The sequence below is a fragment of the Carassius gibelio genome, chromosome B17 (genome assembly GCF_023724105.1).
Source record: "Carassius gibelio isolate Cgi1373 ecotype wild population from Czech Republic chromosome B17, carGib1.2-hapl.c, whole genome shotgun sequence".
Taxonomy (NCBI): domain Eukaryota; kingdom Metazoa; phylum Chordata; class Actinopteri; order Cypriniformes; family Cyprinidae; genus Carassius; species Carassius gibelio.
The window spans coordinates 22,476,108-22,502,116 of record NC_068412.1 but is presented as its reverse complement, the minus strand read 5'-3'; the positions used below and the strand labels follow the sequence as shown (position 1 = coordinate 22,502,116).

Sequence of the window (26,009 nt, the reverse complement as noted above, 5' to 3'; positions counted from 1 at the left end):
ACTCAGACATTCTTTTTAATGGTTGTGAGTTCAGAGGGCTTGGAACCATAATTCATTAATTGAGTTAATACTAGATAATTCATCTTTATAATAAATATTTGATTCATTATTTTTGTGTCTGAGTAATATGGGGAAAACACATTAGGTGTGCTAAACTTCCCTTTAATAAAAGCTAATAAAAAATTATCCCTTGATACCCAAACTTTTATGCCATTTTTCTCCCATTACTGAGCGAGGTTTAATGGTGAGGGGTGATATTTATGTAGTAATTAATTATTAGTTTTTATTATTAGACTAGTTTTTATCACATTTATTTGTATCAATTTATTTACCGTTTTTCTCGCCTGGCATAACGGTTAGTAAAGCCCGCGCTATTTTTGAATGATTCTGGCTGTCATGTGCGCTCATCGGTTACTCGGCGGATGTGCTGCTCTTGCCTGATAATATCCTCGACCAGCCCAAGCAACTGCCAGGCCTGCATTGACTTCCTGGCGGATTACTGCAACTTTGTAGCTCGAGGAGCAACTTAAGGTAATTTCTTATCAAAAATAGTCGAATCAGATGCACATATATCCGTAAGTACGACCACTTTATTGTTTGTTTGAGATCTGTACACACAGTCATTTCTATGTGGCTGCATAGCTGTTCTGTTACTTTCTGAACACAAAGTTGACAGCTTATAAAGTGCAAAACGGTGGGTTTTAATGCACTTAACTGTGTCCGCATGCTTCATTCGAGGCAGTAATCCTCTATATTTTGTTGTTACACTAAATTATATGTGTCTTTAAGGTTGCATTTATGTGCTAACGTATATAGATTACGCCAGAGAACAGACCTTCAACTGCTCCATGTATGCAAATCCGCGTATAATCGTGTAAAGGAGGGCGTGGGGTTGTTTTGGTTTATGACTTGGTTTATAACAGCGTTAAACTGGACAGATAAGAGGTGATTTAATTTGAGGAGCATTTGTATCTCGCAATCTAATATAACATGCAATTTAAGCTTTAACGTTATATTTTCTTCGGACTGTAATGTATATTGTGAATCACTTGATTTAATCATAATAATCTATATTCAGAGTGTATACACATAATTATACATAAAAAATATATAATAAAGTAATCTAAAAGTTTTAATGTATGTTTTGTTCATGTGCCTACTGCATAACTTTCAAGGCCAAACCAATGGCAGTAGGGATTACAGTGTTTTTTGAGATGTATTGTTTGTGTATTTTCATATGAAAAGGGTTATAGGAATGCCAGAGAAGGGAATGCTGTGGGAGATATGACTCATACAGGAAAGTGGCTTATAATCCCTTTTTAGGGGCGCCCTCTGTAAAGAAGAAAAAAAGGCCACATTTGGCTTTGCTTTTTATTCAGTCTCTTGTTTTGAAAGAACATATGTAGCCACAAGGAATTGTTTCGGGTGCCCCCTAAGAAAAGTTATGCAGCAGCATTGCCAGTGTTTAGGGTTTGGCAGGAACATTGTGCTGCAGGGTAGGGTGTGGTGGTTTGGTGGTTACTAATATTGGCTGGTAACCAAAAGGTTTTTAGTTCAAACCAGCTGCCAGGGAGGTTTCATTAACAGTCACCATTTGTGAGCACAGCAAGCCCGCCAAAGTCACGTAATTACTACAGTTTGTTGTTACTACTATAAATGTGTCTAGAGTTTTTATATTTATATGGGACTTCCTTCCAACACGGTAAGATCCTGTCATGTTCATTCTGCTGCTTTTGCGGAGGGGTATACATATTTTAGTATATGTGTCTCCTTGAAATCAAACCTATGACTTGGCATTGCCTATTAGAGACATTTTTAAGGAGTGGAGATACAGTATTTATGTATTATATATATATATATATATATATATATATATATATATATATATATATATATATATATATATATACTACCATTCTATTTTAATGTATTTAATATATATTTCCAGTTCAATGTCACATGATTATTCAGAAATCAGTATGCTGATTTAGTGCTTTATAAATTATCATCAATGTTGAAAAGAGATGTGCTACTTAATATTTTTAGAAAACTGTGATCATTATTTTCTGAGTATTTGATAGAAAGTTAAAAAGAACAGCATTTATTTGGAACCAAAATCTTTTGTGAGATTATAAATGTTACTTTAAAGAGTATAATAAAAGTATTTATTTCCTTAAAAAGTCTTACAGATCCCAAACTTTTAAAATGGTAGTATATATAAATAGGAGAAATTGTAAAGCTAATTATCGCTTTTTGTTGGGGGAATAACAGTGCTCAGAATAGCATGTTTTCTCCAGAATGTGCATTAGCTGGTCTATTAGAGCTAAACAAACACCATTTATTATATCATTGTTATTCAAACTATATTCCAAGTTTTAAATGTTATAGACACATAATTTTGACCAGATTTCAGTGTTTTTAAGTAAATAGAGCTGCTCTTGTTTGACTGTAAATAGCTGCTCAGGGGTGTTACCAGTGAACAGACCTGCCTTTGGATTTGCCAGTTGGTCTCCAGAGACACTTTAGATAAAATAATCTGCTTTAAGTTATTAAAATGAATGTGTGCTGTTTTAGAATTTGGAAATGAATTTCACCGCTGTTTTGGAATTTAGAAAATGTGTTTTTGCATTAGGTCAGCCCTAACCTAATGACCCAGCAAGAGCAGCATGAGTTCAGGGAAAGTTTGGCAGAAGCCCTTTCCTGGATGCAGGCCGTCCAGGAGAGGCTTAAGCAAAACGATAACACCCAAGGACCCAGATCAGCGCTGGAGGTCAGGCTCCGAGAAACAGAGGTGAGACCTTCCTTGGCCTATTGAGGGTCATGGTCTGATTGAAATAGAGCCATCTCAGTTTCTCGTTTTAATTTATCAAAAGCTTTTGAGAAAGTTTCCTAAGAAAGAAATATGCAGACTCATCAATTTAAAAATGTTCATCTGTTCATCAAGAAAATTCATAACTCAGAGCCTGAAGGCCATGTAAAGATGGACAGGGTGCTGGTGGCTTCTGAAGCTCTGCTTCGAAATGGAGATGAAGAGATGAAGAATCAGACTCTTTCGAAACTCAAAGAAATAAAAGCACTCTGGGAGGAGACGTCAACCTACATCATTCATTGTCACAGGTACAGGCTTTGTCCATAAGTAGATCATATGTATAAAAGTATATTGCTATATTATAAGCTTTTGCATATCACTATAATGTTATATTACTACAGTCATCTATCTATCTATATATCTATCTATCTATAAAATAAAATCTGTGTAATACAAATATGTGATTTATACATTTTTATATATATATATATATATATATATATATATATATATATATATATATATATATATATATCACACACACACACACAGTACAGACCACAAGTTTGGAAACATTACTATGTTTTATGTTTTTGAAAGAAGTTTCTTCTGCTCATCAAGCCTGCATTTATTTGAAAAAAAAAATACAGAAAAAAATGTAATATTGTGAAATATTATTACAACTTAAAATAATAGTTTTCTATTTGAATATACTTTTAAAAAAATAATAATTTATTCCTGTGATGCAAAGCTGAATTTTCAGCATCATTACTTCAGCCTTCAGTGTCACATGTAATATCCAGTCTATCACATGATCATTTAGAAATCATTCTAATATTCTGATTTATTATGAGTGTTGGAAACAGTTCTGCTGTCTAATATATTTGATGAATAAAAGGTTAAAAAGAACTGCATTTATAAAAAAAAAAAAAAGTCTAATATATATTCTGATAATATATTTTCTTTACTATCACTTTTTATCAATTTAACACATCTTTGCTGAATACAAGTAAAATTACTGACCCCAAATTACTGACCATTAGTGTATATTGTTATTACAAAATATTTATATTTTAAAAACATAGCTTTTTTTTTTTTATTTTTTTTTTACTTTTTATTCATCAAAATATCCTAAAAAAGTATCACATGTTCTGAAAAAAATATTAAGCAGCAGAATTGTTTCCAACTTGGATAATGAATTATCATATTAGAATGATTTCTAAAGGATCATGTGATAATGATCCTAAAAATTCAGCTTTGCATCACAGAAATAAATGAGAATTTAAAGTATAATACATTTAAAAACAATTATTTTAAATTGTAATAATATAGCACAATATTACTGTTTTTTTCTGTATTTTTGATCAAATAAATGCAGGCTTGATGAGCAGAAGAAACTTCTTTCAAAAACATTAAAAATAGTAATGTTTTCAAACTTTTGGTCTGGACTATATATATATATTGATTATTTTTGTGCCCCTCTGACAGTCGTATCGAGTGGGTGTGGCTGCACTGGAGTGAATACCTGAAGGCCTATGAGGAGTTTGGGATGTGGCTGGAGAAGACGCGCAGGTCTCTGGAGCCCCTGCTTGAGATGCAGCTGGGTCTCCAAGAGAAGCTGTGGCAGGTGGATCATCTGCGGGTGCTTCACAGTGACATTCAAAGCCAGGCTCAGTTTCTGGAGAGGCTTCTGGATGAGGCTGCATCCCTGTTCAACCGCACTGAAGACCCTAGCGTAGATGAGAAGGCTCAGCAGGGTCTTCAAGATGCCTTTGACCACATTCGAGACCGAGCACAGGTAAACCTTGAGTTTTCTTTTCTTATCACTGACAACTGAACAGCCTGAATGAATTTGTGTGGTGACTAATTTCAGAATGTTTTTCGAGTTTTGAAGGTAAAGACTTTGTTCTACATTAAAATGCTGAAATTAAAGGATTGGAAACCTTTTGAAGCTGTATTGTATTGTTAATGTTTTATAAGGTTGTTCAGCATTGTTAAATAAGTTAAATCAGCCTTTTAATCTTCTTTCATCAAATTATTTTGCACTCACTCAAATTCAGAATGTCTAGTCTCAATAAGTTAGCATTGTTTTTCAGTTTTCCATTGCTGTCACTGACAGGTTGTAGCTTGTTACAATTTTATAGTTATTATGAAAAAATGAATTATTAGGGGACTCTAGATATTAGTGAAAATTACTCTACCTTTCAAAAGTTTGGGGCAGGTAAAAATGTTTTATTGTTTTTTGAAAGCCTTTTATGCATTTATTTGATCAAAAATACACTAAAACAAAAAACATTACAATTTAAAATAACTGTTTGCATTTTTAATACTAATTTTTTTTTATTTGAAATATAAATCTTTTAATTGAAATCGACATGTTGTAACCAATTTAATGCATGCTTGCTGAATAATATATATATATATTTTTTTTTTTACTTTGGGATGGTAGTGGATAATTTATTATTTAACTTACAGTATAATTCCTTAATGCATCATTCGTGTATTGCTGTTACCTGCATAATTAATAAAGATCATCAAATGGAAACTAGTGTTATAATGTCAGAAATGTTTTTTTTAATAAATTTATGCAGGAAAGATTAACATTGGCACAGAAAATAGCAGAGGAGCACCAGCAGTACCAAAGTTGCGTTGATAAATTTCAAAGCTGGCTGATGTCTAAAACAGAAGAAGTCAGTCGTTTCAGCGACATGGAGGATACGACACAAAATAGGCTGAAAGCCCTGCAGGTACAGTGACCTACTTATTTGGGGGAGGGGAGGTCAGAATGGTCAACTGGGAAAATCATTCCTGTTTTGGAAGTCAAACTATGGAGAAGTCATTCCAGTTTAGCGGAGTACTTGCTAATTTCTGTCCTCGTTTACACTTCAGGGTCTTCAGGTATTAAAGGGTCTTATGAAAAATCTGATTACTATGACTAGTAATATGTGAAATCTAGTACATTAAGGAAACATGATGGATATTTATTAGATTTAGTTTTAGCTTTAGTTAACAAATACAGCACTGATTGTATATGAGGTTTTAGTAATCATTGTGCATTCTATGTGCAGTAATTCTTAAATACTGGTCTGTGTACTAATACAGGCTGATGTTTTTGGCCATTGTATCACGTTCCACCTCTCATAACATTTAGAAGCCCTTGTTGCAAATAAATAAAAAGGAATTTGTGAAATGAAGTATAAATAATTAATTGTTTTCTACCCATGCAACTTCTGTCAGGAACTGAATGCTAGTATAGCAAAAGAAGAGCTCACTCTCCAGCACATTGAAAACCTGTCTGAAGTTGTGAAGGCCAACACGTCTCCAGCAGGAGCAGAGAAGATCACAATAGAGATGGAGGAGTTGAGGCAGGCCTGGCAGCGCTTACGCCAAGCGCTGCTGGAGAATCAAGAAGAGCTCCAGTGCTCACTGGACTCTGAGAGCGAGTATTCAAACCGTTGTAAGGAGCTGTGGGTAGACCTGGAGCAGCTTCGAACCTTGGTCCAGAACCTCAGCAGTGATCTGGAAAGCAGGGATGGAGAGAGGACTGAGGAAAATATGGTAGCTCAATGGAAGACACATACGGTTAGCACTCTATTCATCTCTCTCTCTCACCACTCCCAAATAGCCTTCTTATGTCTTCTTGTAGGATACAGCTGGAGACTCAGCATATTTTTGTGACAGCACATGATACCAACCGTGACTTAGAGAATGCCTTAGGTAAATTCCTGTGTGGGGTGAGACATAGTAAAACTAATTCTACAAGTTGCTTTTGAAAGAGTAGTAGTGTGGCATCCCTCCAAGTTCACTATGAAGTTTGGACACCTTGTATGCTGTATTTCAGTGCAAATTACCTGAATCTTATTCACTAACTGCAGTAGACGTTATTAGTGTAGGGCTTCATTATAAGCTATTTTCGCTGTAAATTCGGCTTATTAGATGTTGAGATGCTTTAGCAGTGTCTGATTTTAAACATCATGAGCAAAAATGGCATCAAAGGTTGTATGTACAGTTAATCCAATATTATGGTATAATATAGGCATATGTGGTAAAAATAGCTTTTTAGATAATTGTTGACAATATTGCTGTTTAAAATTACTACTTGAGTCCGTGCCGATAGCCTAGTCGGCAAGTGTGCTGACATATAACGCCACTGTGTTACAGCTCGAATCCAGGCTTGAGGACTTTCCCGATCCCGTCCCCTCTTCCACTTCGCTTCTCGTCTGTTCTCCACTGTCATGTCATAATAAAGGCAAAACACCAAAAATAAATCTTATGCATTTTATATACATTTTATTATTACATGGCACTCGTGAAATGTCTGTTTTGTTCTTGTTTTCATTTAGTAAAAAAAAAAAAAAAAAGCCATTTCAGAACATATAAACACAAGTGTGTTTATTTCAATCCATCAAAGTAACCAATTAGACCAAGTTTGCTGTGGTCAAGCAGAAGGGGAAACCAACAAGGATGAAAATCTTTTTTAGATCAATGAAAGCTTTCTGAACCCCATGTGGAGAAATTCAGCGTTTATGCCCTGCTTGATTGAGATGCCTTCAAACACGCTATGTGTGTACTCATTTCATTGATTAGTTCTCTACATCCACGTTTCAGGGAGTGCGCAACAAGCTCACTGCAGAGGAGCCCAGGGTGGAACAGCTGAAATCCCAGTTGAAAGAGCTATTCCGATTCCCACAAGACTCCAGAAGCCTGTCTGATGAGATGCTAGCAGTGGTGAAAGAGTACCAGAGGTGAGCAGCAACCACACATGCCAAGGAGAAATACTTTGATGGATATTTTATTAATCATTAGCTATTGATAATGTCGTTGGTAAACAGTCTGTCATGCAGACACAATTGGAGGCGCGTCATGTAGGTTTCTGTCCTCATTGTGTTACTGTCAACGTGATGTCAGTCACACAAGTCTAGTCAGCCGTAAACAATGTGTATCCAGCCCTAAAAGAGTGCTAATGTAAGCACTTCAAACAATTAGTGCATTACACACAGGGTTTACTGCATTTATTTATTCAGTTGTTTGGTGGCAGCCATCTGTTGAAAGCTCTGTAAGCTCACACTGTATAGGACTACTGAGTAGAGATGTTTTGTGTTTCCTGTGGCAGTGTGAAAGGCAGATCTTTCAGGCTGTCCTCTGAGAGTGAGATGGCTCTCCGGCAGATACTGCAGGATCCTCTGTATGGCTTCAGCCAATGGAGTCAGATGGTTTCTCAGGTCCTGGAGGCCTCCGCCGAGGTGACCGATTTCTCCCAAATTGCTCTGCTCGTGCAGCATATAGAGGTAAATTATTCTACATTTTTATGTTTCAAATAAATGCTAACCTTTTTATTTCATCTAAGAATCCTGTAAAAATGTGTGGTTCTTCCCCCAAAAAATATTAAGCAGAAAATAATGAATTTTTTCGGCACCAAATCTGCTTAGAATGATTTCTGAAGGATCATGTGACACTGGAGACTGGAGTTATGACTGCCATCACAAGAACAAACTAGATAAAAAAGTTCGTCAAGACAAACTTTAAGTTGGCTTGAGAAAGCCTGACCAGAAAGTTTGAAAAGTTTAGAAAGTTTAGAAAGTTTGAAAAGTTTGAAAAGTTTGAAAAGTTTGAAAATGTGAAAAGTTTAAAAGTTTAAAAAGATTTAAAAGTTTAAGAAGTATAAAAATGACAGTGATTAACATATTGCTAGCATTACAAGCAAGTGACTACCATGTGACAAGCATGTACTTAGCATGATTAGCATGTTGCTAGCATGATTTTAGCATGATTAGCATGCGACTAGCATGTTGCTAACATGATTTTAGCATGATTAGCATGTTGCTAGCATGATTTTAGCATGATTAGTATGCGACTAGCATGTTGCTAGCATGATTTTAGCATGATTAGCATGTTGCTAGCATGATTTTAGCATGATTAGCATGCGACTAGCATGTTGCTAGCATGATTTTAGCATGATTAGCATGTTGCTAGCATATCTCTAGCATGACTAGCATGTGACTAGCATGTTGCTAGCATTATTTTAGCATGATTAGCATGTTGCTAGCATGATTTTAGCATGATTAGCATGCGACTAGCATGTTGCTAACATGATTTTAGCATGATTAGCATGTTGCTAGCATGATTTTAGCATGATTAGCATGTTGCTAGCATGATTTTAGCATGATTAGCATGCGACTAGCATGTTGCTAGCATGATTTTAGCATGATTAGCATGTTGCTAGCATGATTTTAGCATGATTAGCATGTTGCTAGCATGTTGCTAGCATGATTTTAGCATGATTAGCATGTTGCTAGCATGATTTTAGCATGATTAGCATGCGACTAGCATGTTGTTAGCATGATTTTAGCATGATTAGCATGTTGCTAGCATGATTTTAGCATGATTAGCATGCGACTAGCATGTTGCTAGCATGATTTTATCATGATTAGCATGTTGCTAGCATGATTTTAGCATGATTAGCATGCGACTAGCATGTTGCTAGCATGATTTTAGCATGATTAGCATGCGACTAGCATGTTGCTAGCATGATTTTAGCATGATTAGCATGATTAGCATGTTGCTAGCATGATTCTAGCATGATTAGCATGCGACTAGCATGTTGCTAGCATGATTTTAGCATGATTAGCATGTTGCTAGCATGTCTCTAGCATGACTAGCATGCGACTAGCATGTTGCTAGCATTATTTTAGCATGATTAGCATGCGACTAGCATGTTGCTAGCATGATTTTAGCATGATTACCATGTTGCTAGCATGATTTTAGCATGATTAGCATGCGACTAGCATGTTGCTAGCATGATTTTAGCATGATTACCATGTTGCTAGCATGATTTTAGCATGATTAGCATGCGACTAGCATGTTGCTAGCATGATTTTAGCATGATTAGCATGCGACTAGCATGTTGCTAGCATGATTTTAGCATGATTAGCATGTTGCTAGCATGATTTTAGCATGATTAGCATGCGACTAGCATGTTGCTAGCATGATTTTAGCATGATTAGCATGCGACTAGCATGTTGCTAGCATGATTTTAGCATGATTAGCGTGTTGCTAGCATGATTTTAGCATGATTAGCATGTTGCTAGCATGATTTTAGCATGATTAGCATGTTGCTAGCAAGATTTTAGCATGATTAGCATGCGACTAGCATGTTGCTAGCATGATTTTATCATGATTAGCATGTTGCTAGCATGATTTTAGCATGATTAGCATGTTGCTAGCATGTTGCTAGCATGATTTTAGCATGATTAGCATGTTGCTAGCATGATTTTAGCATGATTAGCATGCGACTAGCATGTTGCTAGCATGATTTTATCATGATTAGCATGTTGCTAGCATGATTTTAGCATGATTAGCATGCGACTAGCATGTTGCTAGCATGATTTTAGCATGATTAGCATGCGACTAGCATGTTGCTAGCATGATTTTAGCATGATTAGCATGATTAGCATGTTGCTAGCATGATTCTAGCATGATTAGCATGCGACTAGCATGTTGCTAGCATGATTTTAGCATGATTAGCATGTTGCTAGCATGTCTCTAGCATGACTAGCATGCGACTAGCATGTTGCTAGCATTATTTTAGCATGATTAGCATGCGACTAGCATGTTGCTAGCATGATTTTAGCATGATTACCATGTTGCTAGCATGATTTTAGCATGATTAGCATGCGACTAGCATGTTGCTAGCATGATTTTAGCATGATTACCATGTTGCTAGCATGATTTTAGCATGATTAGCATGCGACTAGCATGTTGCTAGCATGATTTTAGCATGATTAGCATGTTGCTAGCATGATTTTAGCATGATTAGCATGTTGTTAGGATAGATAGATAGATAGATAGAAACAGTCAGAAGATAGATAGATAGATAGATAGATAGATAGATAGATAGATAGATAGAAGGAGTCAGAAGATAGATAGATAGATAGATAGAGTTTGAAGATAGATAGATAGAAAGATATATAGATAGATAGATGAGTTTGATTATAGATAGATAGATGAGTTTGATTATAGATAGATAGATAGATAGATAGATAGATAGATAGATAGATAGATAGATAGATAGATGAGTTTGATTATAGATAGATATATAGATAGATGAGTTTGATTATAGATAGATATATAGATAGATGAGTTTGATTATAGATAGATAGATAGATAGATGAGTTTGAATATAGATAGATAGATAGATAGATAGATAGATAGATAGATAGATAGATAGATAGATAGATAGAGTCAGAAGAAAGATAGAGTTAGATGATTATAGATAGATAGATAGATAGATAGATAGATAGATGAGTTTGAATATAGATAGATAGATAGATAGATAGATAGATAGATAGATAGATGAGTTTGAATGAGTTTGAATGGGTTAGTAATAGTACATAGGTTAGTCTGATTGAGTCTAATGGGCTTCAGTGTGTTTAGATTTGAATTTTTGACAGTTGGAGTTTGACGGAATGTTCAGTTGAGCAGAGGCTTTTCAATGTAAGTCTATGGGATTTTTATGATATTTAATCGTTATTTTTATGAAAACCGTAAGTCCGATCAGTTAGAAAAGATATAGCACACCCGGCGAGATCAGTCTGAAGAGCTGGTCCGAGTTTGGAGTCTGTAGAGTTAAAGCTCTAGGAGGAGTTAGAGTTGATAATTTTGTCTCAGAAGAATAATAATAATAAGTTTAAATAGAATATCAGTAAGTTGGCTTTCTCAAGCCAACTTAATTACATTTATTTAATATATTCAGATAGAACACTTTCATTTTAAATTGTAATAATACTTTATATACTGTATGTACTGTATTTTTGATCAAATGAATGCAGCCTTGATGAACATGAGAGACTTTTTTTTATGTTTCAAAACACAAACTTCTAAATCTAAAACAAGTACTGGTAAATAATTATGAATTATGAATCATGCTGAAATAACCAATTTGTGATTAGACTTGAATGGGAATCAAATCATTCAGAGCAAATATTAACTTCATGACTCCAAAACTGGTCAGGGAAGTAATGAATTGATTAAAAATAAATAAACATTTAACAAATAATTTATTATACTTTTTAATTTGCAGTAATAGCTGGAAACTATATACCGGTATTTATGTAATGTGATAGTTATAAATTCATAAACAAACTTAATGAAAAATTATGACTTACAGTGCAAAACTGTTTATAATTTTTAGCCCAGTCTAAATGATAATTTCCCGATTCTCAAGTAGTTATTCCAATTTAGACCAAAAAATGTTATGTTAGCCAGCTAAATAACATTACTGTGTGATACGGTGGTATGAATCTCTCATTCCGGGTCTTTTTTGTCCCAGAGATTTGAGTTGTATAGAAGGTCAGCCTTTTTTCACTCTGAATGTTGTGATGTTTTCCCGTTCAGTATTTTTGACGTCTGATTTACACTTTGTTTTGAGAAAATAAAGATTATATATCAAGTTTATGATACGATCTGTCGTGGATATGATCATATTGTATTTAAGCATTTGCAGTGATTTTTTTTCCTTTATCTTGGCAGCATAATTCATTGTTAGTGCTTCGTTCCCTTTGAAGTTATTGAGTGTGCTCTTTCTTCTTTTGTTTTATACTTTGTAGAAGTTACTTAAAAACAGCGTGCAGCTCCAGGAGCGCTTGAGTTCGCTCCAGGTGAAGAGCGATCTGCTCACCTCAGTTTTTGGCCAAGAGAAAGCTGACGATCTGTTGGAAGAGCTCAGCGGGGATGTGAGGAAGAGAGAGTTACTCCACAGCCAGCTCCTACAGCGCAAGAACCGCCTGCAGGTACCCCGCCAGCCAAAGCTCAAAATTTTACTGCTGTACGTATAGACTGTAAATACCTGAACGCTCTTTACCCCACCATTAGCCGAAACAAAAAAGTGAGAGAAAAGAAGGCTGAAAAGAAGAGAAGCCCTGTTTATTCGTCTAGATGTATGCAGGCAGTTAAAAAAGTATTTTCCCCAAAAATAAATATATACTTTATTTTCATTAAATGTAAATTATTGGTAGGCATACCTCTGCTTTAGATGTTTTTTAAATTAAGAAAACATTTTTCATTCAAATATTATTCAGTAGTTTCTATATCACTTTGTCATAAAAAAAGTTTATTTGTTAAATGTTTTTTCTTTCTTTCTTTTTTTCTTTATATAAATATATTATTGTATCACCCACTAATATTTTTTTTCTGATTATGATATAAATGTTTTCATATTACCCACTGATATATTTTTCATTTTATTATTGTATTTTATTCTTTACTTAATGTTCAGATTATCATGATATAAATATATTCTTAAATTGCCCAATGGTGTTTTTTGTTTTGTTTTTTTTAATCTTATTTTATTTTATGTTTTATTTTCAGATTATCATGATATGAACATATTCTTATATGGCCCACTGATGTTTTATTTTATTTTCAGATTCTCATGTTATAAATGTGTTCTTGTATTGCTTATATCCCTGATTTAAAACACCCCGAACCATGTGGTATCCTTTGAATGTCCTTAGGGTTTAATATCAAAGACGAAGGACTTTTCAGATGCCTACGACTCCATACACAAAAAACTAACCTCCATAAAGGAGCGGTTCATCACGACGGATGGACTTCAACCAGACATTCTTGCCAAGAAGACCCAGGCCGACCAACTCCGGGTGAGCAGCAGAGAAAACAGAAACATATTGCTGTTTCCGACTTAAAAAAAGTTATGCTTTGCACGCAGCTTTTTCGTTTTATTTTATTTTTTACAGCTGTTTTGCTTTTAATCTCTGCATGTGGTATGCTGTAGATGTACAGTGACTTTTGATTAGATCGTCTTTCAGGCACACACTAAAAGAGTCATGTGAATAATTTAAGGAGCTAGGAGTTATGTCATGCTGAGTTCAATGTGTTTGCGCTGATTGATCAGAGTGGCTTGTCCAGGTGGGAGCAGGAAAGACTCTCTAGAGGCAAACTGAATGTAAAATGAGTGTGCATCTCTCTGCAGGTCATAAGAAAGGATTTGGAAGATTGTGACGCCCAGATCATAGCTCTTGAGACGCTGGTGTCGTCCAACCCTGTAAACAGTTCAAAATTTGAACGTCTGTATGCAGACTGGAAAGTTCTTTATAAGGGGGTTCGGGTAAGATTTGTTCTGCTCAAGATATTTCTAATTTCTTTATCTATGGTTATAAATTAATTCAAATTGTAGTTCTTCCAAAAATTAGAAATCTGTCATCAATCTGTAACCCCTCATATTGTTCAAAAGTCTCTTTTGCTCTCTAAACTTCATTTATTTGATCAAAAATACAATACATATAATAAAAATACTTTAAAAACAGTGGTAGTGTAAGATATTGATATAAGATATTTTTATTATTTTAAAATGTAATTTTATTCCATTTATTATACATTTTCAGCATCATTACACTAGTTTTCAGTGTTACTTGATCCTTCAGAAATAATTCTAATTCTGTTATGTGCTAATATGGCATTCAAGAGACATTTATTATTAGAAAAAAAAAAATAGAAAACTGCTTTTACTGTTTGATATTTTTGTGTAAACCATGATAATTTTTTTCCAGCATTCTTTGATGAATAGAATGTTCAAAAGAGCAGCATTTAATGGAAGTAGATTTTTTTTAATATATATATATTTTTTATGGTAATGAAAGATTCTGTGGGACAATCAAAGATTTGTTGTGGAATAAACAAAAGGGTGTAATGCTCCTGCATCGCCCTTACAAATATTTTGAAAATGACATACCTAGGCATCCATGACCATGATACAAAAAATGTTCTGAATGTTCAAATTCGGAAATTTTCAGATTAAATGAATTTTCTATTAATTTGAACTATTCCTCAGAATCATAATATTTTTATCGTTAATTGATAGAAATATGAAATTCTGAATAATGAGGGGAGGCTACATATCTTTTTACTAGCCACTTCAAAATTCCCAACTTCACAAGTGATTCTGATTTAATCCTGAAGATCTGTGGAACCCGCTGTGATCACACCGTGGGTTTCAACACCTCCTGCTGAGTGTTGATCATGATGATGATGAAGAAGAAGATGACTATGAAGGCCTTGATCAAACCTCCTTATTTCAGTTTTAATGCACACTTGTGGCCAGAAGATATTTTTTTTTTTTCTGAAAAGATACCAGATTTTTATTGCATTCAAATCCTTCTCACGTCTGTTTCAGGGTTCATAATGTCTGTGTTTGTTTATATGTGTTCTTGTTCGTACCAGAAAAAGGTGAATGAAAGTGAGGAGAACATTGCAGAACATGAGATTTTCCATGACAATATTCTGAATATGGAGAAGTGGTTAATGATCATGAGACAGAAGCTAGAGTCTTTTCGTGGATCAGATGGAGAATGGAGCATCGATAACCGCCAACATGAGGCTGAGGTACACTGTTTTTAACATTGTGTGCAAGGGAAAAGGGAGTGTTAAAAATGAATTTTAAAATGCTAAATGTTTAAATGGCAGGCTGTAATTAAAATAGGAACCTGTTCTTAATTGATTTGGCTGGTTAAATAAAGGTTAAATAAAAATGTATGGTTGATGAAGAGTAAACACTATTATGGAAAACCTGGAAAAGAAATATCAGCCGATTAGAATTGGTCCTATATTCAGTCCTGAAAATTATGAAAATCTCAAGAAAAGTAATACAAATTGTTTTAATTTCTGAATATAAGAACACAGACCAAACAATTGATAATCAAATAATTGCATTGTCAATTTTCATAATTTTTCATCATTGGTGTTGTTTGATGCTGCACAAAACATGAATTCCATAGTACATTTTGAGAATGGTAATACTACACTTTAACCCATTGTATAAAGAAATGTAACAAGTCAGAGAGTTGTTCTATATTACTTCTTTTACTACTTAAGTCATGTCACAAAAGCAGAAAAAGCTTGCTTGTGCATGTAGTATTTTAGATGCACCTTGTATCATTGTTGTTGTCCTTTAGAGGGCGCTAGGAGAATTTCCAGAGAAGGAGCTTCAGCTTCATCAGACAGAGGCTCAGGGTCAGACTGTGCTGGCCAGAACTTCAGATGATGGCAAAGTTCACATCCAGCAAGACCTCAAACGCCTCCGAGAGACCTGGATGTCCCTCCACACGCTTAGTCTCAATCTTTACAGGTTAGAAGTAATGCTTGCAGTAATACAGGGTGTTGATGGTATTAAATAGGGAGAAACTGTGACTCAAGGAGCATAATTATGACATTTTGTCAGGCCCGTTGAGCAAACCTCATAGGAATTACAGAAGACATATTTCACATTCTGTTAGTACTGCACCCAGTTCATCTGGTCATCTTGATTCTAATTATTGTTGATTGCTTTGTGAATCAGTGGTGTGTTTGCATGATGTTTACTAGTCAAAAGTTGAAGAAAAAGATCCAGAATGTAACATTTGCTATCCAACAAAGAATTTTAAAGGTGATACATGTAATTTTTCTGTGTAAGATACTTAATAGACAAATATTGGCTGATTAATCACTGATCTGGTCACTACTGAATTTATCATATAAATTGAGTTTTTGACAACCTATGTATTACTTTCACCTCAATTTATCAGGCTTCTGAATGAACATGCAGCCACAGGTGACCAAGATTACCTATTACAGAGAACTGAGTTCTTGGACAGATGGGCAGAAGGAACGGACCAGCATCAGAGATCCTACCATGGATCAGATTCAACAGGCCACCCAGAACCGGAAAGAAACATGGAAGCCAATCAGGATCGAATTCGAATTGTGCTTCCTAAAGGCAAGTCAAGACCAGGAGGTTCAGAGGACTGGAGAGAGTGGACTTACCAAGACCAGTCCATTGATGATGAGGTGGATGCAGTCATATCTGGAAGTGACCATAAGGTGAACAGGAAGCGGACTGGGATGAACGAAGGTGACATGATCGGTAGTGGTGGTTGGACTGGAGAGTGGGTTGAACAACACAAAGCTGGTTCTGGGATTGAAGACCTGGATATGAAAGATAGATACAGCTTTTCAAGTGGGATTGACTCTGATGCACAGAAAAGGATGCGATCGTCACACATCCACCCTGATGAAATTGAGGTTAGGATGATTAAAATGTGATTCTTATTTTGACAGTCACCATTAGGGCTGGGTATTATATCAAAATATGCATTTTTCAGTGATTTGTTTGCAGTGTAACAAAATTTACGTAGTAATTATTCCAGTGCTTTTACTTGAAGCAGGGGTTGACCATTAAGCTTTATAATATTTTGCAATCTGGCACGTTTTTATAGTTTTGGGGGAAGTCGTAGACTAATGGTTAGAGAGTTTGACTCCTAACCCTAGGGTTGTGGGTTCGAATCTCAGGCTGGCAATACCATGACTGAGGTGCCTGTGAGCAAGGCACCGAACCCCCATCTGCTCCCTGGGCGCCGCAGCATAAATGGCTGCCCACTGCTCTGGGTGTGTGTTCATGGTGTGTGTGTGTGTGCACTTTGGATGGGTTAAATGCAGAGCATGAATTCTGAGTATGGGTCACCACTTTTCTAAAATTAAATGTAAAAAAAAAAAAAAAAAACATTCCCAACTAACACTTTTAGACAGAAGATAAAATGAAAATAATCATTTTTATTCATTTAGTGAAAAATGTCCTCATTGTAAACTAGATTTTTTACATTACATGATTAAACATGTTGAGTCATACTCTGAGTCTGGTGCTATTTCAGAGCAAGTACATAAAAAGAAATGTGTGATATCATCAAAAGACTTGAAAATATATACTGTATTTTTCGGACTATAAGTCACACCTGAGTATAAGTTGCATCAGTCCAAAAATACGTCATGATGAGGAAAAAAAACATATATAAGTCACACTGGACTATAAATCGCATTTATTTAGAAACAAGAACCAAGAGAAAACATCACCGTCTACAGCCGCGAGAGGGCGCTCTATGTCTTCAGTGTAGACTACAGGAGCAGTGAGCAGCATAGAGCGCCCTCTCGCGGCTGTAGACGGTAATGATTTCTCTTGGTTCATGTCAAATTAATTTTGATAAATAAGTCAAACTGACTATAAGTCGCAGGACCAGCCAAACTATGAAAAAAAGTGTGAATTATAGTCCGGAAAATACAGTAGATAATTTTTTAGCTAGATCTCCCAGCCACTGTTATGCAAGCAGTACCTATGCTATAATCATAAAGTGACAGAGGGATGTCTCTTTTCATTTCTGCTGCAGATGGGCTCTCAGGGGCCCCAGCATCATGCTGATATGGAGGCCCAGAGGAGGGAGTTTGAAGCGTGGCTTCACAAGGAAAATGACAAACTCACAGGAATTCTAAACTACCAGAGATCCCTGAGTGCTAAAGAACTGAGGATAAGACAGAATACACTCAAGGTTGGTGGTGTTTGTTACATTTTTTTTGCTTGCTTTTTGATTAAAGTTTCATGCGGAGTCCAAAATATCAATCTTTGATAGCTTTGATATCTTATTCAACAAAGCGCAGTGTGGTATTTTACTTTGGTCACACAGAACATACTGGATCATTTTCAGTATGGTAAGCTACACGTCTGTGTAGTGTGCTGTGTGTATGTTTGCATCAGTGTAATTGTAGTTGCTGTTCTGTGAAGCTTTGAAAGGCTTGTGCACAGGTTTTACCCGAGGCCTGGAAAAATTCAGACTTCACAACTACCTGAAAACTGTCATATCTGATGACAGCCACTGTCACAGTGACACTTTTTTTTCACAGCCACAGCTCTGATTTGAGAAAGCTTTTGAACAGCAATTCATAGGTGGTCTTCCTGTTGAATATACCATGAAGCTACTTGAGTGTTTGTGTATTGTGCTCTGTGGGGAGAAAAAGCCACACTTAGCTTGTCTTCAGTTATTTAAATCCCCCTACAGCTGACCAGATGCTTCAATACTAAAACCTGACTTCATGTTAGCAGAAACTGCTTCCTTTACCATCAACACATTTTTACAGAACTTCTTATAGGAACAGTTTATAGATTTTCAGTATAATGTGGCCATAAAGTGTTAAACAAATCTACTGGATATTATCCCTGTGTGGACTAATTATTATATTTTTTTATCAGCCTTTTTTTTCCTATAAGGAAATTAAATTTATCTTTAATGTAATTCAAATCTGATGAGTCTGAATGAGATTTGCTTATTAGTCAACTGAAAAAAAGTTTTCAACATTGATAACAAGAAGAAACCAAATTATAATAATGCACCAAATTAGCATATTAGAATTCTTTATTACATATTTATTACATTTTAAAATGTATAATTAAATTGTAATTATAACTGTTTCTTCAGTATTTACTTCATTTTATATTAATTAGAAGCAGCCTTGATGAGCATATGAGTCTTCTTTCAAAAATGTTAAAAATAAAGAAATCGGACCCCAAACTTTTGAACGGTACTGTACACTCATCAGAAAACTGCAAAAGCTTGTGTGATCATATTGGGGACATCAAATTTCTAAGACCTGATTGGTCTGTAATTGTTTTTATTTATTAATTTATTTATTTTTGAGCAACAGGTTAATTTTGTATTCGAAATAACGGGATTATTATGTGTAGTAGTATTTCTACTACACCCACACAAATCTCTCATAGTAATTGTGTTTACATTTTTTAAGGGTTTACGTGCCAATGTAGCTTGGGGCCAGAGTCAGTTCCAGAAGTTGATTGTCAGCCGGCAGAGTAAGTCAGCAGAGGAGGACGTGGAACTAGAAGAGCTGCGTTATCGCTGGATGTTATACAAGTCCAAACTTAAAGAGGCAGGTGACCTCAAAGCTCTGCTGAAAAACAAGGTAAAAAGAGGAGATCTGTGATCATTATTTTTATTTTATGACTTTATTTTAAAGCTTTATCTATTAATTCAAATAACTTATTAATAAATTGACTTAGATTAAATTATTATATATATTTTTTTACATTACTTATACATTAACATATCTACTACATGATTTCCAGTGCAGATTTTGATGCAGTATCATGTGTCCACCAGAAGAGGGTAGCAGCTTGTAGCCGGATGGAACCAACTAAATAAATGTTTCTGTTTGTTTAAGGGCGTCCATGGACAGGGTCAGGAGCATGTCCGATCTGGAAAGGTAGGTTTTATTTTTTAAAGTGGGCCTTGATGCTGTGAGTGGGCTTGTGTTTAAAGCAGGTTTCAAAATCTCTCTGATCTGACAGTGGAGAATGTTTGAAGTCTTTTTGAAATGAAAGTATTCCCTTTTCAGGGCTAGAACAGAATCGAAAACAGTGTTTATTTATTGACACACAACTGAGGCTGGTGGGGTTTGTTTCTGCGATGTAGCAGAGGAATAAGATTAATAATTGTAAAAGAAGGTGCTCATTTAGAAGTTTGAATCAACCGTATACTACAAATTTTTTTTGTTAAATATGGTTTTACCCAGAAATATGTCACTTTACGGAAGCAAAATGGTTTTTGAATAATGTTCATGTTGACTTAAAGCACTCTCAAGTGAACTGAGACACTGTTCGGCTGGATTACCGTAGTAGGAGGGCATTGAAACAGAGGCTCATAAATAGCATTTTGAAAGCCTGAACCAAAGCACTGTCTTAGCTACTAAAGTCAAATGCTATTTTTTGGCTCCGTGGGCTGCTCCACTGCGTCTCTCTGGGGAGTGTGTTAAACTTTCTCAGTAATTTCTCAATTTTCTCAGTGTTCACACCTTTTTTAACACCTCTCTTCTCACTCCTTCACTCTCTGGCCATCTGTCTCTTGAGAAGAGACGCAGGTGCCCTGCTGACTGCATATTAAAGGCTGGTCTGAGTTTGCCTGCGTTATTTACATAAGCAGTTATTAGTGGATGGAGATAGAAATGTTGTTTTGCACATGCAGCATTACCATCCAATCATCACGGCTATTCATTGAGCTAGTTCTGCCAAATCTGCACAATTAATTGTATTTATTTTTTATTCTTGGGGTGTGTGTGTGTGGGTGTATAATGTATGTCATTATTAATTGGCTGTTCCAGAACATATCATTCTTTTGGCTGTATTTTGCCATTGCAAACATGTTTAAAGGTGCTCGTTTGTGCACCATAAGTAAATAGATGTTGCTCACCTGAGCCTCATGTCTGTCTCTGTCGTGGAAACCGTCATCCTCAGCTGTCTTCGTGAACTGTCATTATCATGAAGTATAAATATATACACTCTGAGTCTGCAGACTCTTCGATTGTCTCCGTCACTGATCAAATGCAGTCATCTAATTGTGAAGATGACTCTTTAGTTGTCAGTGAGATAATCTTTTTGTAACCGTAATTACAGGCTGTCCACAGAGAATCTATAATTATTTGTTGTGATCAAGTAAATTGTCCTATTGTATGATTATCAAACCAGAATGATATGATTGGATTATGTATATCTGTAAGAACAGTGTATCGTTCTATGTATAACACCAGACCTGATCGCCGCTGTAATTACTTTTCAATGTAATTATATTCTCCTGAATAGAGGCTGACAAAAAGCGTGGAAAGAAATTTCGGCTTTTCATCCTCCCACATTTCCTCTTCCTCACTTTCTCGTACTGCTGCACTCTCTTTCAAACACCCTGCAGAGAGAAAGAGTTCCCATGATCCTCAGCTAAATAGAAAGGGTTGTATTAGGTTCAGCTATCTCAGAGCGATGGCGGTTGTTGAGCAGCTGTGGGTGGATATTCACTCCCACAGTTCTGGAGGAGCTTGAAAACTTCCTTATTTTTTTCAGGTATACATCTTTGTGTGAATCTGTTTTTCAGCATCCAGTGAGTCATGGAAAAATGACTCAATCATAGTGATGTTTTTATCAGACGTATAATGCTAATAAATGAGAGATGGGTACTGAGTTTGTGCATCAAATCTGATTTTGTGTTCTCATTGGTCATTTAAAATTACGTTTATAACTCCGAGAAGCACTTTTACACTGTTTTTACACATTATTTTTGTTATAAATCTAGTGAGTCACCTACCTTGGCAACATTTTTAGGTGTATGGCAACATACAGTATAGTTCAGAAAAATGAAGACGGTTCACTCATATTTCCATGAATGTGATAAATGACAATGCCTTATATTCTGAAATAAATCCCACTTTCTAAATAAGAGTCACTGTGTTGGTTGGGCCTAACTGAAAATTATGCATTTAGTTCTATTTGAGGATAAAAAGCAATACTAATGGGCAGTTCAGATTAGATTGTATTGCTGATGTGAAATTATTTAATATTTAAATGTAAGTTCGACAAGCAGTGATTTCCCTATACAAGTAGATCGGACAGGAGTTGGTCTTGCTTGCCCAAAAGAGCTGCTTGGAGGCATTGGAAATTATGTCCAAGTGAACTGACGTTCCTTGAAGAAACTTTGACAAAACTAGGCACAAAGACTTTTCAAAATAACATTTCAAAAATCCTTCTAATCACACTCAGGTTTTTAGGAAAGGAATTGAAGGAAAAAGTTGATTTTAGCAAGATCTTTTATTCATAACTGAAAAGCATCTGTAGAAAATTCTTCCATGTAGTAATTTTTATTTACAGTTTCATCCAGAATTTGTACATTTGTATTTTTTGTGCTATTGAAACAGGGATTCACAAACATTTTTGTCAGTTGAACCTCATTGACATGATATTTGTAAATTTGTAAATTTTTTTATGTTTTCTTCACGTACCCCCTAATATATGAAGTTACTATTTCAACAACAACTAATGTGTGTTTGTGTGTATGTGTGTGTGTGTGTGTGTATTTATATATATATGTGTAAAATTACATTTATGCATTTAGCAGACGCTTTTATCCAAAGCGACTTACAGTGCATTCAGGCTATCAATTTTTACTTATCATGTGTTCCCGGGGAATGGAACCACCAACCTTGCGCTTGCCACACACACACACACACAATGTGTCAGTGTTTTAAAATATGTACGTAATATTCATGTATGATTTTGTTTTTTAGTGTAGTAATGATTTAATTAAAAATAATTATGATTTAACTAATTATAAGCTTTTTATCAGTTATTTGTTTCATATCCATAACTTGTGTTATTTTATTATAGTTTAAGTTGTTGCATTAAGGGTAATACACACTGACAGTGATCATTAAATTTCAGTTGGTTTTAGCAGTTTGCTGCAGCAGAGTTGAGCAGTGCCTGCAGTGACACCTGCGTGATTTAAACAGCTGGACACTTGTAGTTGAGTAGAAACACCTGCAGTGTTAGTGTGCTAAAGCACAGCTGTTAGGTGACCTCCAGAGTGAATGCTCCTGTAGAAACTCATGGTTTTGTAATGGAGCCATACAACATGTGACAGCATCTGTGGTTGTGTGTTGCAGGGGAAGAGTGGTCTCAGCTTCCTGTACCGTGTCTGTCGCGTGGCTCTTCCTCTCCAGCTCCTGTTGTTGGCCCTGCTGCTGCTGGCCTTCCTGCTGCCCATGATGGACGAGGGCACCAGCTGTTCACTGTCCAACAACTTCGCCCGCTCCTTCAACATCATGCTCCGCTACGACGGACCTCCGCCCACTTAAGCGTCAACAATCGAAAGCAGCTTTTAAAAAAAAATTGCAATCTGCGCTTGTTTATTTAACAAATACTTATATTTTTTATCAGTTCCGTTAATGTTTTATGTCGTTATATTCTTGGTTCTCATCTGGTCTTGTTCCACCGTACACCCACCGGTGGACCCAGCAGATCAGAAAGCTCTGTTTGTGTGTGTGTGAGAGAGAGCGAGTGTAAGTTGAGTGGGTGGATGGCAAAGACGCTCACAACCTGCTCGACATGATTCAAGCTGTTCATTTCTCTACAGGCATTTGGAGAAACCAATGCAGCTTTTTCAAAAAGCAAAAGTCCCTTAAAGACATCTACTCAGGATCCATTGCAAATCCTTCATGTTTTTACGTTTGTTCTGTTTGTAGCTAGTTACTAAATGCTTAAACGGACAGTTCACCCAAAAGAGACGTTCTGCCATCATTCACTCACCCTCAAGTAACAAAAAATGTTTTGTCTATACAATGAAAGTCAGTGGGGTCCAGTGTTGTTTTGAACACCACTGGTATTCATTTTATGAATAAAAACAATAAAAATATCTTGATTAAAGACATGATTGATGACAGAATTAAAATTTTTGGGTGAGCTATTCATATAATTAATTATAATACTGTGGTATGTCTTATATTTAAACAGAATTGTGCATGTTTTTATTCTTACCACTTGTTTAAAATCTTTAATTTGCGTTAATTTGTTTTACTCAGGCCACTCGAAATCTAAACTGGGTTTGATAATAGGATATAACTTATCACTGTGTTGCGGGTATTGATTCTGATGTCATAGATAAGACTATCATCGAAAAGTTTAAAAACTAAGTTCAGTTTGAAATGTTCTTGATATATTGGTGAATTTTTGAAGAGGAAATGGTCAAAATCAACACAGAAATTCCTGTTTCACTCCATAGCTAAGGTGCTGTGCACATGCGTTCATAGAATAGACAGTTTCTGTCAACGGATTTTTGGAAGTCGTAATTGCAGAATCACATTTTTGAGCTTTAAAACTTGAGTTTTGGCATTGGTTTGCCTCTGATTGTTGTTATGGGTTATTACAAGCATGTTTTGCAGGCGTAAATTATGGGGTAAAAATAGCCCTGTTAGGAGAGAATGTCCTTTTTTGAACAGAATGTTGGAACTCGTTGACCTTCTTAGTCTGGTTTCATTTTATTTATCTTTTTTTATTTTTTTAGCAAGCAGTGTCTCTGAGGGCTGGGATTTCTGTGGGCCTAAAATCATCAGAGGTTGAGTTCAGTTATTCTTTCAGGACTGCTTTTTTAAGGTCATGGTATGATGGAAGGAATGCCTTGATTTTTTTTTTTTTTTTTTTTTTTTTTTTTGGTCCAGAACAAAGGCTTCTCCAACAAATGCTCTGTCTTTCAGAGCTGGCAAAATTTTAAATCCTCTTTGAACGCATCTTTGAGCTTTATGTTTGCAGTATTAGATATGTTATTTAGAGGCTAATAGCATGGCTTTACATCTTTGAGTAGTATTACACATACTGTACGCACACCACACTGAACTGCTTTTATCCTGTAGCAAAATGCCCTTTTAAAATTGTATTCAGATCTCTACATATCTCTCCTATGTTAAAACTGTAATTTCCATTCATATGTGATGCACTATCTAATGTTAAATCTGTTACTAATAGTGCATGGTCAGAAAGAGACTTTACAAAAAATATGCTGCATTTTCTAAAAGAAACTGTAAGGTTGTAGCCTGGCATTTCAGTTTATTGCACTGCTTTATTTTTTTGTATTTAAAGGAATAGTCCCCAAAAATGACTATTTATCATCAGACCATTCAACATGTTGATGAGTTTGTTTCTACAATGGAACAGATTTGGAGAAATTTAGCAATTACATGACCTGCTCATCAGTGGATCCTATGCAGTGAATGGGTGCCGTCAGAATGAAAGTCCAAACAGCTGATAAAAAACATCACAATAATCCACAAGTAATAAACATTACTCCAGTCCATCCATTAATGTCTTGGGATTTGTTTCTTACAAAAACATTTTTGCTTCACAAAACATTAACTGACGGACTAGATTACTTGTGGATTATCGTGATGTTTTTTCATCTGTTTGGACTCTCGTTCTGACGGCACCCATTCACTGCGGAGGATCTGTTGGTGAGCAAGTGATGTAATGCTAAATTTCTCCAAATTGGTTTTGATGAAGAAATAAACTTGTCTACATCTTTGGATGGCCTTAGGGACATTTTCAGCGAATTTGTATTTTTATGTGAAGTATTCCTTTAATCTCTATTTATGTCAATGCAAACCCTTTAATGATCTATACTTGTTTCATCAGTAATACTGTATGTTCCATTAGGCTGCAAATGGTTCTGTTAAACGGTTCAGCTGTTACAAGATCACCATATAATGTATGCTAATATAGCTAGTTTACAGCACTGTGTGCATGGGAGAGTTTTCTCATTGATTATTACTGGAAATAATTTTCAAAGACAGCTAACAAAATCAAATGAAAGCATATAGAAAATTATAACGACTTCAAATGCATGAAGGGTTCTAAGACAATGTATTAAAATAAGGTTAACATTTATTGCCATATTTTGGATGAAGCTCTTATGATGTATGTTTAAACTGATCAATATAAAAACGGTATGAAGCATATAACCAGTATTTTTGTATTTTACTCCAGGCAATAAACATGCAGTGTGTGTTTTCA

The 26,009-nt window shown here is 35.5% G+C and overlaps 1 protein-coding gene across 3 annotated transcripts; it reads left to right on the top strand.

Moving 5' to 3' along the window:
- The first annotated feature begins 403 nt into the window (after positions 1–403).
- On the top strand, positions 404–26,009 carry syne3 (spectrin repeat containing, nuclear envelope family member 3). Of its 3 annotated transcripts, none has more exons than XM_052580697.1 (18): positions 404–531; positions 2,633–2,791; positions 2,945–3,117; positions 4,298–4,607; positions 5,401–5,556; positions 6,047–6,391; positions 7,418–7,554; positions 7,923–8,097; positions 12,415–12,597; positions 13,321–13,464; positions 13,797–13,931; positions 15,044–15,205; positions 15,775–15,947; positions 16,384–16,879; positions 18,016–18,174; positions 19,424–19,597; positions 19,856–19,897; positions 23,114–26,009. In XM_052580697.1, exons 2-18 carry the CDS (start codon positions 2,648–2,650, stop codon positions 23,303–23,305), a joined length of 3,300 nt encoding a protein of 1,099 aa, XP_052436657.1. In that variant the 5' UTR covers positions 404–531; positions 2,633–2,647; the 3' UTR covers positions 23,306–26,009. The 3 variants fall into 3 exon arrangements, with proteins under 3 accessions (XP_052436657.1, XP_052436658.1, XP_052436656.1); XM_052580698.1 differs by having other exon boundaries at positions 496–575; XM_052580696.1 differs by lacking the exon at positions 404–531 and adding an exon at positions 1,302–1,702.